The sequence below is a fragment of the Phaethon lepturus genome, unplaced genomic scaffold (genome assembly GCF_000687285.1).
Source record: "Phaethon lepturus isolate BGI_N335 unplaced genomic scaffold, ASM68728v1 scaffold11111, whole genome shotgun sequence".
Taxonomy (NCBI): domain Eukaryota; kingdom Metazoa; phylum Chordata; class Aves; order Phaethontiformes; family Phaethontidae; genus Phaethon; species Phaethon lepturus.
This window is the reverse complement of record NW_010515548.1, coordinates 7,821-25,088: the sequence shown is the minus strand read 5'-3', so window position 1 is coordinate 25,088 and position 17,268 is coordinate 7,821. Positions and strand designations below refer to the sequence as shown.

The window sequence follows — 17,268 nt, the reverse complement described above, 5'->3', positions numbered from 1 at the left end:
AGATAGTCAAATTTTGCACTATACAAAAAAAAAAAAGCTATGTTGAGAGTAAAAGGAGAGAGAGTTATAGAAAATTAAATGTTTGCCAGCATGTATGGGCAAGCAAGTTAGTAGTAGCTGCTGAGCTGCTTAGACAGTGTATCTATGTAATGCAAGTGTTCTTTTAAATCTAGCACTGCAGAATACTGTTTTTGTCTTCGGTGGAAACGTTAGGTTAGACTGGTTGTTCTCTCTCTGTTGCCTTCAGTGTTTCTTTTGTTTTTGCTGAATCCAGCTATGTAGGAAAATTCTGCTTTCTGTTACAAAAAGATGCAGTTGAAAGGGGAAGAAATTGCATTTATTATTAACAGTAATTTATTACATAATTCAAATACAGAGAGATTATGTAATGCACATGGCATTTGCCACAGAAATCAAGTGTGCAAATGATCCATTTTCTTTACCAACTAGTTATTTTGACAAATTACAGAGTTTTCAAATTAGTGTGAAGTAACAGAGGACTAGCTGCCATTGATAGGGGATACATTGTAAGTGAAAACAGGGTAAGTCTGGAAATTTGAAACTGTTTATTCTGTAATTCTTTTATAATATACTTTTTAATGGCTAGGGTTGCCAAAAGTATGTTTGAAATGAGGTATTATCACTGGATGAACATCTGTTACTTGTTCCTGGGAGGAGAAAAATGTTGGTACCAAATCATAGCATGTTTGGGTTGGAAGGGACCTTTTAAGGTCATCCAGTCCAACCCCCTAATGAAGAATTGAAGGCATGGACATTTTCTTTAACGTAGGTATTTTGGTTACAAAAAGTAATTTCTGCTTTAGATAGTTTTGTAGAGGTGATCTATCTTTTTTTTAATGGAATTTTTAATAGATTTTGTGTAAAAACTTGTATCCAACAATAAAAGTAGAGATGTAGAGGAAGAATTGTTTCAGGCAGTAAACAGAAACTTCTTGCAGTGGAGTTTAGGAAGTACAAACACCTGTCTGGTCTTGACAGAGGGGAAGGACTTATCTTCAAACTAGTGCAGTTAGAAAATGAAAAGCTTTTTTAAGTAAAATACTTAAAAATAAAAAGTAATATGTGATATGTAGCAATATTAATCTGTATAACGAGTATATAACAATTATGAATACATGAAGGTAAGATTAATAATTGATTTCAGGTAGATAGGGGGGAAGAAATCTGTATTTATGGCTATTCAGTCTTCATATTTTCCTCAGATGTTACTTGGGTAGCCACCGAAAACATCTTGTCCTTTTGTTTTGAGGGGCCTGAAAACACTGTGTTACACGCTTAAGCTAATATTTGCACAGCGGTAGGTCTGTTGATGAAACCAATAGCTCACAGAAAAGCAGCATTTAGTAGGTTCTGTTGAAAAGCAAGTTTTAAAGAAGGTGCGAGGAGTTGAAATATTGTACATAATGCTTCTTGGGTTGCTTGTGTTGGTAGAGTCTGTGTTTAACTGAAAACCTGAGAGGGGTAGCAAGTTGGGGGGTTTTTTGGTAACAACTTAAACGTTTTCAAACTGTTGGACAGTTTCAATTAATTTGGCTGTATTTATCTATTGATTTAGGACAAAACATTTGGCCTAAAAAATAAAAAAGGTGCAAAACAACAGAAATTTATCAAGGCTGTGACTCACCAGGTTAAATTTGGTCAGCAAAATCCACGTCAGGTAAGCATTTTATCTGTAATGTTTTCCTACTGTATAGTGAGATCTTGTTTCCCTATGCATATAGATTGTCATATAATGCTGAAAAAGTGGAGATGCTACTTCCCTAATGTATTGTGACTAGTGCAGATTGAACGAGATAGTCTTCCTGCAAAGCTTGTCTAGCTGAGAATTATGTACCAAAACCCTCAAACTCAGCTAATAAGGTGTGTGTTTCTTTACACAGCATTCTAACAGTGACATAATTGAGTATGAGGTATACCTGCAAGTAAATTGTGGAAATTTACTATCGGCAAAATGTGGTTATATATATACTGCTACTCTTTTTTTTTTTTCCTCTTTAATTCCCACCTAATTGAAAAAATAGTGAACCATTAAAAATAAGAGTAGTTGTTACAAGTATTAAAATTGGAATCGGGAAAGATTAAAAAAACGTATAAGCCCATATGTGCTCCTTGTTCTATCTACTTTAAGAAGTATTTATTATAACTTAAAATGGAAACAAGTCTGCATCTATTTGGTGAACTGATCAAAGAAACTGAAATGTTGAGCCACTGTCTACTACTCTGCTCTTCTATTGTATGATGAAGTAAAATGTGATGTGTCTGAGACACAATGTTTAGATTACATTTAGTCAGCACGAAGTTCATGACAATATTTTTATAGTGGAAGTGAGCCAGGTCTCTTATTCCTATGGTGCTAGGGAAGCTAGTTGCTAAGTATTCATGCAGCTTCCTGTTCTATGAATAAGCCTGTAGAATATTACATTTGCATCAGCTAAATTCATGATGTCATGATTTATGTTAAATTCCTTGCATAACATAAGGATGAAGTAACAATTGTCAAGTACAACTAAAAAGGTAAAGCTGATGTTCAGGTCATTAGATCTAACAAATTCTTGTACTAGGAAGGACTACTTGATGTCACTTCAAAAACGTTAGTGTTACTTAAACACTTCTGAATTTTCTGTATAAAATTCCTGAATCTCTAGCATTAAATGGAATACTGGTACGTAAATTAGCCCGCTTAAAATAATTGGTTTCTCAAATGCTCTGACGTATTGACTGATGGATATTGGAAGCTAATTTTTAGACCTGATCATACCTTTCTTACTCAACTAGGGTGGTTGTGAGGAAGAACGAACACTTTAAAGCGATTATGGTTGCGCCCTGACATACAAAGTGAAAAATTGTCACGGTTTTTTCTTCAAAAAGGAGAAAAATGAAGCAAGCTTCATCTTCATGCTTTTTAGAACCCTAGGGTGAAACAAAAGCGTTCTTTAAGTACTAGTTTCTGTAGTTGACATGTGTGGGTCTGCATACTATATAAAATAGCACTTGTGGACTTTCAGTATGAAAACTGAGTGTTCTGTGTGTGGACCAAATTAAACAATTCCCTTTCAAAACAATTTGGCATTTTCTTGCCAAATTCGCTGTAGGAACAAAGCTTCTTTTTTAATATTACACTGTATTTTACCACTGAAGTACCCCACATATTTGTATAGTGGTGTTAGTCTCACTAGCTTCCCTTAAAGATAGGAGTCAAATGATCCAATAATGTTTCTCCCATGTCCTCCTTCATCTGTCTTCACCCCTCACTACCATTCTGGTATAGATACGGCCTTTTCTGTCTTATCCAAAAAGGGTAAGGCGGAGTCACAGCTGTTTGGTTTTCTTTTTTTATACACAAACTATTGTTTTCCTAGGTGAAAAGTCTTTCCTAGGTGAAAGGTTTTCCTTGTTTTTCCAGCCCTTGGCCACTACTACCTATACAATGAGTGTTCTTGTCTTATAAACTGCTAGTTATCAATGAATTGAAAGAAATTAAAAAAAAAAATTCAGAAAAAGAAGTATTCTAAAAGCAGTTCTGAACTTCTGCAGACAGGTTTCCTGGAAGTGCTGCTGATATATGTGAAGAGGAAGAACAAAGCAGCAGCATCTAGGGGACTAAAGATTTTTTGCACATGTCTTGAAGTAGCTGTTGAATACTTCCACTGCTAATGTATCACAAAAAAGCAACTAGCTTTTCCTCTCAGTGTCCATACCTTTCACTTGATTTCCTAGCCTGTAAAGGTGGACCAGAGGTAACTATGTCATCTAATGGTACCTACCAGCATGTCTGACAAATTGCATTTGAAACTGTTTGGAAGGTCAGTACCACTAGATGGCACTGGCCATTCATGCAAGAGCAGAAATTCTGAGAAATTCAGAAATCCCACGTTCTTTCCCTCCTGCCCTTATAAACTAATTTGAAGTTATTTGCCACTTTAACGTACAGTTGAAGTGAAGTGAGTTATGTCAATGTAACTATATATTAACAACTTAAAATTTGGGGTCCTTATAGGCTGCTCAAACAGAAAGTGAGAAGAAATTAAAAAAAGAAGATAAGAAAAAAGAATTACAAGAACTAAATGAACTCTTCAAGCCTGTGGTTGCTGCACAGAAAATAAGTAAAGGTATGAGTAACTGAATTCTCTTCATTTATGCTTTCTTATTCATAGGTCTACTTCAGGTAAAATAACCTGTTAAAAATGCCAATTCTTAATAAAGTAGATATGTCTGTTTCCTTCTCTCTAATGTACCAAGTAGTTTGTCAGTAATGATTTGACTTTTTTTTTTTTGCAAGTCATCTGGGGTTATCAGATTCATTAATTTGATGCTTCTGGATGAGGGGCATGATTTTTTGTGTGTGTGTGATGGTATTTGTTTAAAGCAGCCTATCTCACCAGGGAAACATGAACATTCAGATATTACAAGCGATATAATATGATAACTACTGTCTTCACAGAAAACTTGTATTCAAATCAAAACAGTAAAAATCTTCCGCTGACTTCTGTCCCACCTCACAGTTAAACAGTAGGACTTGGTTTTGGAAGTGTGGTCTTATTTGAACTCGGTTATTGAACAAACCGGTTTTGTGATGAAATGTAGGTTTAAGGGTGTGTGATACTTCTTGGATGCTCTATGGTTGGCTGCCATGTGGGAGAAAACATTTAGTTTATTCAAAAAAGTGTTACTTTTATCAACTCTTCTGCTTCATTAATCTTCTAGAACTAATGAAATAGAGTGTGATAATTTTTGACTAAACAAGTGTAATTTCCCTGCATGTCTAAAGCAAATCTGATATTTGTTCTTTATGTCACCTAGTCGCGAAAAAGGCCAGTTTTCTGTTTATGATCTGCAGTGGTCAGCTTTCTCCAAATAAAGTAGCTCTTGACTTAAATTTATTTCAGAAGACTAATATTGTCCGAATTAAAGCGCTGCCTTTCTACTGAGATGACCAACAAGGAGAGCTATATTACCTGAAGTTCTTTTAGGGAACTGCTCAGCCTTTAAAAACTAGGTTTTTTTTTAGTTAAGATTCTAAACAGGTGTTGCTATACATACTGTAGTCACTGGTGACTTGCCCCAAGCTGAAAATCAGCAAGTAAAAAACTTGAGCTTAAAATCTTACGTGAGCACTTAATGAATATTACAAGTGAAGCATTTCTGATTTAGTCATGTCTCTAACCTTTCTATCTGCTTGCACTTCTTTTTCCCACCTCGTAATGGTCAAATAATTCCTTTAGTGGGATGATATTTACTTAAACTGTAGTTAGGCTGATTGAATAGTTCATACTGTAACAATAGTTGCTTATTTTGGAGGCTATGAGGAGCTGTCATTCTGTTATTAAAGGAAGGAAGTTGTCTTAATGAGTGCGGGTTAGATTACTATAATTTATTCTAGTGTGTTGTTGATCTATTAAGGAAATGCTGACACCCAGAAGATGCTTTACTGTGTATTAGAGTCAAAAATAGCCTATTGTATCGGGAAGGAGTTGCACAGGGTGATATCCCGTATGCATTATGTTATACGAATGAATAATACACTCAGCCACACTGCTGTCTGTATTTCTCCACATAGTCAAGTGCCAGCTTTGATACTTAATGCAAATATCATGCTACACGAAGTAAATATGACATGTTCAGGACATGGAGTATTTAGTTATGATGAACTTCCCATGACATAACTTTCACTTCTTTTTAAAACGTGTTTCATTCTCTACAGATGCTAAAGATTGTATGATCCTAGGTGGTGTTCTCAGAACTTTTCATGTACTGCTTTTGCTCCAGTTCTGTATTCTGCTTAGTAATATTATTAAAACATTAAAACTTTCTTCACTCAGGTGCTGACCCCAAATCTGTAGTTTGTGCTTTCTTCAAGCAAGGACAGTGCACTAAAGGAGACAAGTGCAAGTTTTCTCATGATTTGTCTTTGGAAAGGAAGTGTGAAAAACGAAGTGTCTACATTGATGCAAGAGATGAAGACCTTGAAAAAGGTATAATACTTCCAGAAAATGACTAAGAAGCTATTCTGATTGTGAAAGGGTTTTTTCAACATTAGGAGTCTTCTTGTGTTGGGGCTATGATTGTGAGGAACCTGGTCAATGACCAAGGCAACCCATACCGCTATGTTCCAACTTTTTGAATCACAGTGAAACTTGCTTTAAAAAGCGTGCTCACAAGTATTCTTTAGACCTTATTTAGAAGAAGTATCGCCTAGAGACACTGGGTGGTGTGTTTTTGATTCTGCTGGGTAATGTGTTAGTCATACAAGTAGCAAGTTGTGTACAGTGTTTGGTCTTTCCTAGAGTTGCTAGTTTCTTCTGAAAAGAAGTTCTATAAAATGAAGTGAAAAAGGAGCAAGTGTAATGAGCAACCATAGCTGCCCTCCAAGAGTATTACTAGTGTTTGTCCAAAAGTACATAGTTTTAGAATTCGGGATACTTTGGAATTTTTTCTGTATCTTCTTTCTCCAAATCATTTGTTGGCAAAGTACGTTGGATTTGACTTGTACTTAGCAGGGGCTAGAGATTTTATAGTCAAAATAATTTCTTTTGTCTTTTTACAATTCATCATGTCTCAGTCTTTCATAGAGTTTTAGCCTGTGTCATCCTAAACAAATATGATAAGGTCCCATAGAGTCACTACTGCTGTTATCATTGGTGATGCGGCTTCTTTTGATGGCTCCTTCTTTTAACTTCAACTTAGAAAATTTTTTTATTATCTCTTTCAATCCTCATGTTACAACATCTGTATTTCTGGACATTAGCCTCCAACCTTCTCTTTTAGTTAGTCATCATCCTTTTCTTCATTTCCTTTGTCCATGCTTGGTAGTGTACAGATGGCATGACACATTTTTTTGATCTTTGACTGAAACAGACTTTATGCATGTCAAAGCATGAATTTCTAGGGCTTTTGAGGACACGGTCTTCTGAGCAGCAAAGGAGAGTTTGAAGACTGTATTATAAAAGCCTTAGTTTATTTCCCATTCTATAAACTAGCTAAAATGTAAGAGTTGCACATTAAAACTGTTACTAGGGAGAAAAGCATCTTGACAGCACTGTTTAGTATTTGGAATTTTTGTGGAACCCTCCGTTGTATTTTTCTAGATACAATGGATAACTGGGATGAGAAGAAGCTGGAAGAAGTGGTGAACAAGAAGCATGGTGAGGCGGAAAAGAAAAAACCCAAAACTCAAATAGTATGTCTTTTTTTTTTTTAATTGAGCTGTAGTAGAGAGAATTTAACTGTAGACTGATACTAGATACAGTTATCGTTATCTGAAGATTTTGAATGGAGTATTATAACAATATTCTGAATATACATCTGATAGTATTTCAAATCATGTATTTAAAAAAGAAAACACCCCAAAGCTCTTGCAGTCATAAGGTGTTTTTCACATGTAAAATATAAATGGATAGTACATGAAGTGCTTTCAAAATACAAATGCTAAAGGAATTGTTAATGTATGTAATACATCCTGCTTGCTTAGAAGATTGAAGTATTGTGGTTAGTTAAGTCTGTCACTTCGTTCCAGCAACTGCTATATATATTGGCTTATTTATGTACTGGGTAACATATAAGCATGTAAGTTTAAATTTTCTCCTGTAAGCTGAAATTTACTACTTGAGTCATCTGTAGTTCCTGACTCTCTTGCATTCTTCAGAACTATGTCACCTTGTTTTCAATACCAAATAATTAAGTATCTTATTGATACTACTTAAATTTGCAAAAGTTAAGCTTTGATATGGCTAAGTGTGAACTATGAATTGCTTGTTCAAAGACCCAGAATGGCGTCTTTACCTCAGGATCATGAACTGGAAGGCTTCATATCTGTGGCAGATGAAATTTATTTTGGTTAAAACTATACTGAAGGTGGTGAGCAGGAAGAAGATGACTGTCAGCATACTTTTACACATGCAGCTGGGTTTACAGTTGTACACAGTTGCCAGGCTTTTGAGTCATCCTGTCTTTTTAGATTGAGACTACATTAAGGGGGGGTGGGAAAAGCTGTTCACTACATGAGTTTTAGCTAATTAGCTGTGCTTCTCCTGTCTGCTTTTTTTTAGTAGCAATGCATTTCACATGTTTCTTCAGTTTTGAGCACAACTGGCTTTGAATTAGTGTGCTTTGACATGAAGTAGCTACACATGTAGTGTTAATTGGTGGTGTTGAAGAGAGTGCAGTGCTAACAACCACTGTTTTATACAGGTCTGCAAATATTTCCTTGATGCTATTGAAAACAACAAATATGGATGGTTTTGGGTCTGTCCAGGTGGCGGAGACAACTGCATGTATCGCCATGCTCTCCCTCCAGGTTTTGTATTAAAAAAGGACAAAAAGAAGGAGGAAAAGCAAGACGAAATTTCTTTAGAAGATCTAATAGAAAAAGAGGTAAAGTTGGCAGACAGGTACCTTTAGGTGGTATTTGTTTTCATTACTGTGAAGAGACAGTTGTAAACAACTTCCTACGTAATGATTAAGAAATCTAAGATGCTTTTATAGCTGTATGAGCTAGGGTGACTGATGTGTAGTATTTGATTCATGTTTTTGTTTCTAAACAATTACCTACTGTATCAATTATACTGTAGCTGCATACTTAGTGTGTGTGTTGCTAATCCTCTTTTAGGAGGCTTCTGTTTCTTACTGCTATTTTTCTTTTATCTATTACAACTGTTTCTATGGGCTTTTCTCATCCCCAGCTGACTGCCTCCTTAGCTCTCTCAGAACTCTGTAATGAGGAAGCAACACCAAGATGAATGGGGCCTTCTGAAGGCATTATGTTGCTGCTCTGCTTATTTCTGTCACCGGTGCCCGACAGTGTCAATTTGAGGAGAACCTGAGCTATTATCACTGGCTTTTTTCCTCCTCCACTTTTCGTTAACTTTAAAGTCGACTTACCTTGCTAACCAGAAAATTGTGCGTGGAGTCCAACTTACAGTTGATGGTGCATGTTTGACAGTGGTGAGAGTGAAGAAGGAATTAGAAAGATAGGTTTTCGGCTAGCTGCTGGAAAAGAGTATTTGAAACTCTGATTTCTTATAGCCTTTGGAAACAGTTTCTAACATTAATCAGTCTCTCTACTTGACAGCGTGCTGCCTTAGGACCAAATGTTACCAAAATTACTCTAGAGTGTTTTATTGCGTGGAAGAGAAGAAAAAGACAAGAAAAAATTGATAAGGCCGAGCAAGATATGGAGAGGAGGAAAGCAGATTTTAAAGCTGGCAAAGCATTGGTGGTATGTTCTACACTCCAATTCTTAATGTAAGAACATAGAGTAAAATAGGTTTTTGTAATAAGGTAGATGGCCTGGAATTGCTTTGTTTTTTGCTTTTTCTTTTTTGTCTGTCATCTTTTGCAGCAGTATAAATTCCATTACGTTATAAAATAATATTTCTTTTTCTGCTAATAGATAAGTGGACGTGAAGTATTTGAGTTCCGACCAGAGTTGGTTGATGCAGATGATGAAGAAGCAGATGACACCCATTATATTCAAGGAACAGGAGAAGATGATGAGGTAAAGAACAGTATTAATTCGAGTAATATTTCAAGTTACAGTCAAGTCTGAAAACTAGGATTTTAGAGCTCTTGCAGTGCAATTAGTAAGTTTGGTTCTTAATATAACACTGCTACAAAGTATATTTTTGTCAAAATGTTGGTGTCAAAAGGAAGATGAAAAAAATTTTTTAGTAATCCTTCAGAAATGAGGATTTCTGTACAAAAGTAATTCATGCAGAGCATTTTATTTTTCAGATGGAAGAGCCTGTGTGCATAAATGATGTAGATTTGAACCTGTATGTCCCAAAGGCTGTAGATGAGACTGGTATTACTGTGGCTAGTCCTGAGCGATTCAGCACATACAGTTCAATAGGAAAAGATGGTAAGTTCGTTATTTAGGCATCATGAATACACATTGGACTGTTAAGAGCTTCCCAAAAGGTAGATAGAAATGAATTCTTGATCTGCTGAAAAGAAGTATTTGTTTAAAAAGGGTGGGAGAATGAAATTACTATTAGTGACACATGTAGTTGCTAAAGGAAAAGCTTGTACTAAATGCCATGCACTTCTTAATTTCCTTAAGTTCAAGTTCAAATAAAAGGTAGTGTTTACGGCCACTTCAAGTAAATCCTTAATATGTTTGCTTTATCAGTTTCCTTTTTTTTTCCAGATTTAGAAAATGATTGTATGAATAATGTCAATAACAATCCAAGCTTTTCTTCACTTTTTCTGCTAGCTTAAGTTATCTTGTAATTTCTTAGAGTCAAGTCTTGATCTTGGTGCGCTTGTGGAATGCATACACTGATCTTTCAGGCCCTAAGTCTTAAGTGCAGATGTTGAGCAGAAGCAGCTCATCAGGTTTGATGCAGTTAGGAAAACAGGAGTTCAAGGAGTTGTGAGTTTGAGGTTTTTGGAGTGTTTTTTTCAACCTGCTTGAAAATAAAAAGTATTAGACAGGTACACGCAATTTGACCACTATAAGTCTACATAAATTTCAAATCCAGTAAATTCTTATAGTTTCAAAACTTTAAAGCCTGTTTAGTAGGATTGTTAATTAGTGATTAAGAAACGTGTGATGCTGACATGTGTAAGAATTATTTTTACTTTCAGATAATAAATTAAGTGAAGCTTCTGGTGGCGATATAAACAGCAGTGAGCAAAATGATTTAGAGGAAGACAATGATGGAGATGGGGAGTTGGAAAATGGAGTAATTGATGCAGTTCCAGTTGATGAAAATCTTTTTACTGGAGAGGACTTGGATGAACTAGAAGAAGAGCTAAACACTCTTGATTTAGAAGAATGAATTGAAAAGCTCAAGTGACAAGTTAAATCTATGCGACAAAGTGAAAACTGACTACGTTTTTCTCCTTTTTGAATAGAATTCTTAAACAGGATGTTGATGGTTACCCAGCTGATTTTGATGGGCATGTCATATACCAGGAATATTTTCCTTCAATCTCATCTACTCCAGTCTTGACTATGCTCACAGTAAAATATACAGAGTAGTTCACAATTACCTGACAGCTGAATTTGTGGAAAATGAGATTATAACCTTCAACTAAAAGTAGGAAGTATAACTGCTTTGCCAGTATGCAAGTATAAGTGGGCAATTTGATACCAGGTACAGTATAAAAATCAAAGTATACATTCTTCACCAGAACTGCATTTTGACTAGTGATTGTGTTGATTTAGAAACTGCCTGAAGTGTTTTTAGGCAGACTACACTGATGGAGCTGATGCAGATTATGCTTCTTTAAGTGGTTATTAGCTTTCTTTGATCATCTGGATACTGAAGATTGTCAGCTGGTACATCATACAATATAATATGGTGCCCTCTGTTTAAAATGTTTTAAACTTCCCCACTGCCTTTTGCCAACAAAACTGTAAATAAAAACTATCGACTTTAAAATACCTGTGTTTGGTTTTCCTCTGTTAAGTTAGGTTATCATCCCAAGCTGTTTATCACTGTATGAGTGATATGAGTAATGAGTAACATTTTTTCTCTGCAGTTTTGATACAGAAGTGATGATGTTGGCTTCAGTTAAATTAGGGCTAACTGCAGTTACAATTTTTTTCCTATGTTTCATGCCATGTAAAATTCAGCAGCTGACTTTTTTCCCCCCACTGTTCTTAACTCCTAGCCATCTATTAACTGGTTTAAGACATACCGTAGATCACTCGTTGCTATTTGAGTCTCATTCTTTCTCCCCTGTGTTTTGTACAGTAGCGAAGACTTCTGCACAGCAAGGATATTACAGTCTAAAAAACGCCTGTCATATCTTTGGTGTTCTATAATTAACACGACGTTATGCAGTAGTAAGTTGACTGAGAGGGGAGCGGTGTTGTACCCTGTGTTCTGTACCCTGTGTTCTGTACCCTGCAGGCGGCACTTATGGTCAGATTTAAGTGAAGTTAACGTGTCCTTTTAAAATTCACTGAATCCTTGCCATAAAGATATGGTGCTTTTCCAGGGGGGCTGTAGGTTATGCCTTCTTGCCACATTACTAATAGTATCTGCAATAGTATTGCTGTACTAATGATACCGTTTGTATAGATTTTTCTAAAGCTTTTAAATGACTATTTAAAGACCATTAAGAATGGTCTCATAGTTACTGAGCTTTCTTGAATTGCTTTTGGGTGGTAATATTGGCTTTAATGGTTATTTCTGACACTGCTAAATTGACTCTTGTGTCTTGAATGCTATTTCTAAAATAGCTGACTTGGACATTTTTTGCCCTTTTTGGGATCTTTGTGGAATTTTTTTTCTCCTATAGGAACAAGAAGCAGTGTTTCGGAGAAAGGGGCCTACTGAAATTGACTTCTAAATGTAAGTCTTAAAGGACAAGCTGCAATATTAGATGTAAATACTTATTTATGGAGATTTTTTCTCCTATGGCCATGAATAAACAGTGTTGACAGATTGTTGTACTACACTGGCCAGCAGTAGGGTACCTGGACATAAAATCTCTGAAGAATGCGATTCGTATTGAATGTATGATGCATAATTTTTCCAAGTTGTATATTTTGAATGGGAATAAAAACAACTTAACCATTATCAAGGATGAAAATGGCTTTCTATATTTTGTGTCTGAGAGACTGTTATATTGTATATTATACTGATTTCTACTGCTGATCTGTTTCACTGATCTAAATAGGTTAAATCTCTGCCACAAGTGTGTCAATGTTGTTAACTATTTGCATTTTATAGTGGAGGAACAACAGCGTAACTCATTCTAATTTCAGCTAATGAAACACTGTAATAGATGGGCAGAGAGAGTGCATGTGTGCCCTTTTGGGTCTTAAGGGCTCAGTTGCGATGCATTAACTCCTTTGTGCATGCGTCGCTTAAACATTAGGACAGTTGCCTTGCATAGTATTGAAGTATGTTGGATATCCGTACGTTAGCTGAAGAAAAACTGAATTTCATAGGCAGTAGTTTTTGACTGATTACTTAACATGGTCAGGAAACAATAGTTCACTAGCCCTTTTTGTTGTTCACCCTTTCCGCTCAACTTATTCTGGCACTCTTCCTGACTGGACTTGTTCTAGCCTCTTGCTTGGTTGGTCAATCTAGGTTTCTAATCATGAAAGCAGGGTGACTACTTTTAAAGAAGCCTTTGTTAGTGTAGAATTCAGGCATACTTTTGAGGATTAGTAGCAATGTGGTACTACTTGATCCTTCTGCTTGAAGATAGGCCTGAGTTATAACCGGTTAAATGTTCTTGTGAGTTAAAGCAGCCTAAATTTGCAGCTGACAGGGAGTTTCAGTCAATAAATGCTCAATTAAAAATGGATGCCAAGGCCTTACGTAGGGTAGATTAATTATTAATATTTTGGAGATGAGCACTGTGATAGAATGGAGCTCACCTGAATGTGACTTAACACTGACTGGTTCCTGTTGATTGAAGTTTCCTGAAATTAATTTGCTGTAAAGTGGATCATTCACTCATGGAAAAATGAGATAAAACCTGAATCCTAGAATAGCATTATTTTCACTTCAGCAACCGTCAAGTTTGCATGGGTCAAAAATACAGTATCTCACTGTTACAGGAGCATGAAGGCTTGGTCCAAGACACGCACTAGGTCGAAGTCAGGCTGTAGAGGACCATAAGCCAGAGAAGACACACCTCTGCACTAAAGTTCATTCCTATACCTTGCAGCTTGCACCACTAACTCCATTGTCTTAGTTTTCTCGTAACTTAAATGAGTACGATGTGAGAAGTACAACATAGCTACGGCTTCAACATTTCTTGAGTTGTGGGAATAGAGTATTTGTTGACTTGAGATTTTGATGTATGTTAAAATCCCATTTCCATCACACACAAAAACAACTTGACCTGCTTCAACTGGCTAGCTTTTAAGTTCTCGTAGGATTTTTCTGAGACCTGTGCGATAGAATTTTATGCTTACCACTGCTGTGTTACTCGGAGCTCCCTAAACACTGTTGACAAAGGCCTGGAAAAAATCTGGAGAAAAAATAAATGTAGATACTTAGCTTAAATATTACATTATCTATTAGTTGTTTGTAACAGAAATGTTGGTATTTCTTAATGGACAGTGCTCCCCAACTGCTTTTTATTAAGGGGAGGTTTTACTATTGATAAACTTTGGATGAAGCAGTGGTACTTTGCGCGGCAATTCAGTATTGCCATAATACATTGTGTTTATTTAGCAAATGGGTTGTACAGAAACAACTTAGAAATTAGTATGTTTTTATCAGTATTTTCTTTCAGAGTTCGTTGATCAGATGCGTGGAATAACAGGTGTCGAAGTATGTCGCAGACATTCTGAACGCTGATTTCAACATATTTTGCAGTGTTTATGCCCCTTCTTAAACATTACCTGAATATAACAAGCCACACAGGTTTAAATATTTTGTGAGATTATGTATCTTGCAAATAACGTACTTGGAAGTTTCGTAAAGAATGTTCTTTTTCCGTCTGCTGTTTTTTAATAACTTACTGAGACTGTGGACTGATTAAGTGACTAAATATCTTGCGAGGATAGATCTTTACTTGCCTCACGGTGAAATTATTACAGTCCTAAACTGAGAGAATGAGATTGCTTTCATGTGCAAGTATCTCTCTGTATATTCGCCTGAAGTATCTCGGGAGAAATGCCCCCTGAATAACATCAATAAGAATAGGAAGAGAATAGGAGAAATGACATCTATGAAGGCTGTAGGAACTGCAAAAACAATGGTTAACGGCAGCCGCACTGCATCAGACCAAGAAACTGTTTATCACACTCCAAAAACCAGACATGTGGGGAAGAAAGAGGTAGGAAAAGGCCCAGCCTGTGTACTTCTCAGGAGTGCTTGTCATATGTAGCTGCCAACAATTCTTTATCTAGAAGACTTCCTCTACTGGATGTAGCTCACGATGGCTTTCTCTTCCAAGTTCATTCCCTGTTTCTCCCTTGAATCCCGACACATTTTCTCGCATCTCTCAAACCCAGCAGTTCCACAGCTCTGCCACATCTTGTTTTGAACCCGAGTCCTATTAGCGTGTATTGCTAGGTCTCTAGGGAAGAGTACTTAGCGGAAGCTATGTCCTATGCCTGCCTTTGCTTTGATTTGATGCCGAGGAAAGAAAATGGATACTAAAGAAAAGGAGTTGATATATTTCAGTTGGTAAGAACACATCTCTTCACATATTTCAATACTAGAAACATTTTTTAGGAAGTTAGAAACTTTATCTCTCAAGGTGATTGATTCTTTACTATGAATGATCCTTAATCGGCAAAATCTTTAATGAAGCAATTGTCTTTGTTCCTGGTTATGTACTGGGTTCGTTTTCTGTAGCAATGATCACCTTAAGCGCTTTTACAGTGATAACTGCAAATCGCCCTTCTCTTTTTTTCCACTCGCACTACTATTAGAGGCTTAGAATTGACCTTGACTTAGCCTGTCACTTTTAGTTCTTTCGTTTCAATAGATGCTCTGTCTTGTTACAGAGAGTGGCTGTTGCTGGTATTAGCAATAAGGCCAAGATGTTTTATTCATTTGTGATGTTATAGCCCTAATATGTGACCACAATAGGCTCCTTGATAGCACATTATTGAAAAGAATGGCAGAAATAATGAGTTCCTTCGATCATAAAACAGCAGCATTTCATTTGTGTTTAATAGAAGACACCTCAGAGGTACTATCTTTATTTTACGTTTGTGATGGAAAATGGCTACAGTGTTGAAATACATGTGGACATAAATTTGAGCAACTCTGGCTTAAATCTCAAGAAATGTTCCCAAAGTATACCCAATCAGACTTCAAAAATGGAATGGGCTCCCAAAATTTAAGCAAGATACAATGAAAAAGCAAGTATCACAGCCTTCCTTTTAAAAAAAAAAAAAAAAAAGAGAGAGAGAAGAAATGCCTGGAAGGAAGCAGAAGCATTCCTGAAAGGAAGAGAGGAGCAAATCAGTATAGAAGGTTTACAAGGCGAAACAGTATTCTTATTACAGTCAGCCATTACAGAAATGTGTTCTACGCATGCTGCATCCTTGGACCCACGTTGGGAATGAAATGGTCTTGTAGGCATATAACATGGCTGTAGTGAATCTTTTGTAGTTGTAGGAAGTTGGCTACAACCTTACATTTTTCAGGTCTCATAAATTTTTAACAGGTCTGCTATTCTAGCAGAGCTTTCGTCCAATTCATGTCTCATCTCCATTCCTGTTTTTTATTCCTCGGTTTACCTTCCGAGGCTGAGGCTGTCAGTCTTGTGTACTGAATGCTGCATGTAAAGGTTGGTTCGAAGCCATCATGGTAGTTTGCTTTCTATACAATAATACACAAGTGCAAGCTCTCTGACAATGTTTTCTACCACTATTAGTCATGTCTGACATGTCAAGGAGTTTAGTTCTTATGGTTTGGGAACAGTAGACTGCTGAATAAAAAGATGAATTGACCTCCATGTGAAAAATTCTACAGCTGTAACTTCATGCCTCCTTTAAACTCAGATTACAGCAAAGTTTCTAGTTAAGAAGTCTTTAATCTTCCCTCTTCGTCACTTCCTTTTGTTGTCTTCTTTCTCTTCCAAGTCTAAACAATACGTAAGGGAGAATGTTCTGACTGTCCTCTCTAATCCAGATCACCTACATTAGGAATTGTCGTGTAAGCCAGCTGCCTGCCTTCTCCCCGTGGGCTCCCTCCACGGGCACGGAGCAAAGCACAGTATTGCCCAGCAGCGTCCTCTCCTGCTGTGGCTCTGAACACTCTGGGGTTTTGTTTATAAAATGAAGAGGAGAAGGATTAGGAAAGCTGCTCGGAAAGGACTTGGCGAACATCTTCCTTTGTCAAATGTCTGTCAGACTAGAGTCAAAACAGAAGGGGATAAACAACAAAGGATCAAAAGGAGTTTAACCACTGTCGCCTCACCTTTGCAAACTTTTTGCTTGAATGAGAACCTCGTAGGCATCAGAACTACGCTTTGTGGCAGTAGCATCAGCCTTGCACCACACACGCTCTTCAGTCTTTTTCGTCAATACAAAAAGTCTGTATTCTATAAATAGCAATTCTAGATTTTTGTCTCACACAGTGTCTTCCACACAGAAAGATCAAGTTACAGTTCTGCAAAATACTTGCTATACATAACTAAGTGCCCGTTCTTTGTATGTATGGGGAGGCAGGGAGAAGTGGAATGAGGAACCTTCCCCCAAGACAGCAAAAAGGAAAAAGCTTTTAAATGTGCTCTTTATTCAAGGCACAGCAGTGTCGGCAATTTCTGTCCCTGATGACAGTTGTCGGCATTAACTGGCAGACTTCTTTTTGA

The 17,268-nt window shown here is 36.7% G+C and overlaps 1 protein-coding gene across 1 annotated transcript; it reads left to right on the top strand.

Annotated features, from left to right (window-relative positions):
• The first annotated feature begins 1,136 nt into the window (after window positions 1-1,136).
• On the top strand, window positions 1,137-11,399 carry ZC3H15 (zinc finger CCCH-type containing 15). Its single transcript, XM_010295803.1, has 10 exons — window positions 1,137-1,142; window positions 1,577-1,678; window positions 4,019-4,130; window positions 5,841-5,993; window positions 7,107-7,198; window positions 8,209-8,391; window positions 9,089-9,235; window positions 9,410-9,514; window positions 9,751-9,877; window positions 10,606-11,399. The coding sequence occupies exons 1-10, from the start codon at window positions 1,137-1,139 to the stop codon at window positions 10,797-10,799; spliced, it is 1,221 nt and encodes a 406-aa protein (XP_010294105.1). The 3' UTR covers window positions 10,800-11,399.
• The last annotated feature ends 5,869 nt before the right edge of the window (window positions 11,400-17,268 follow it).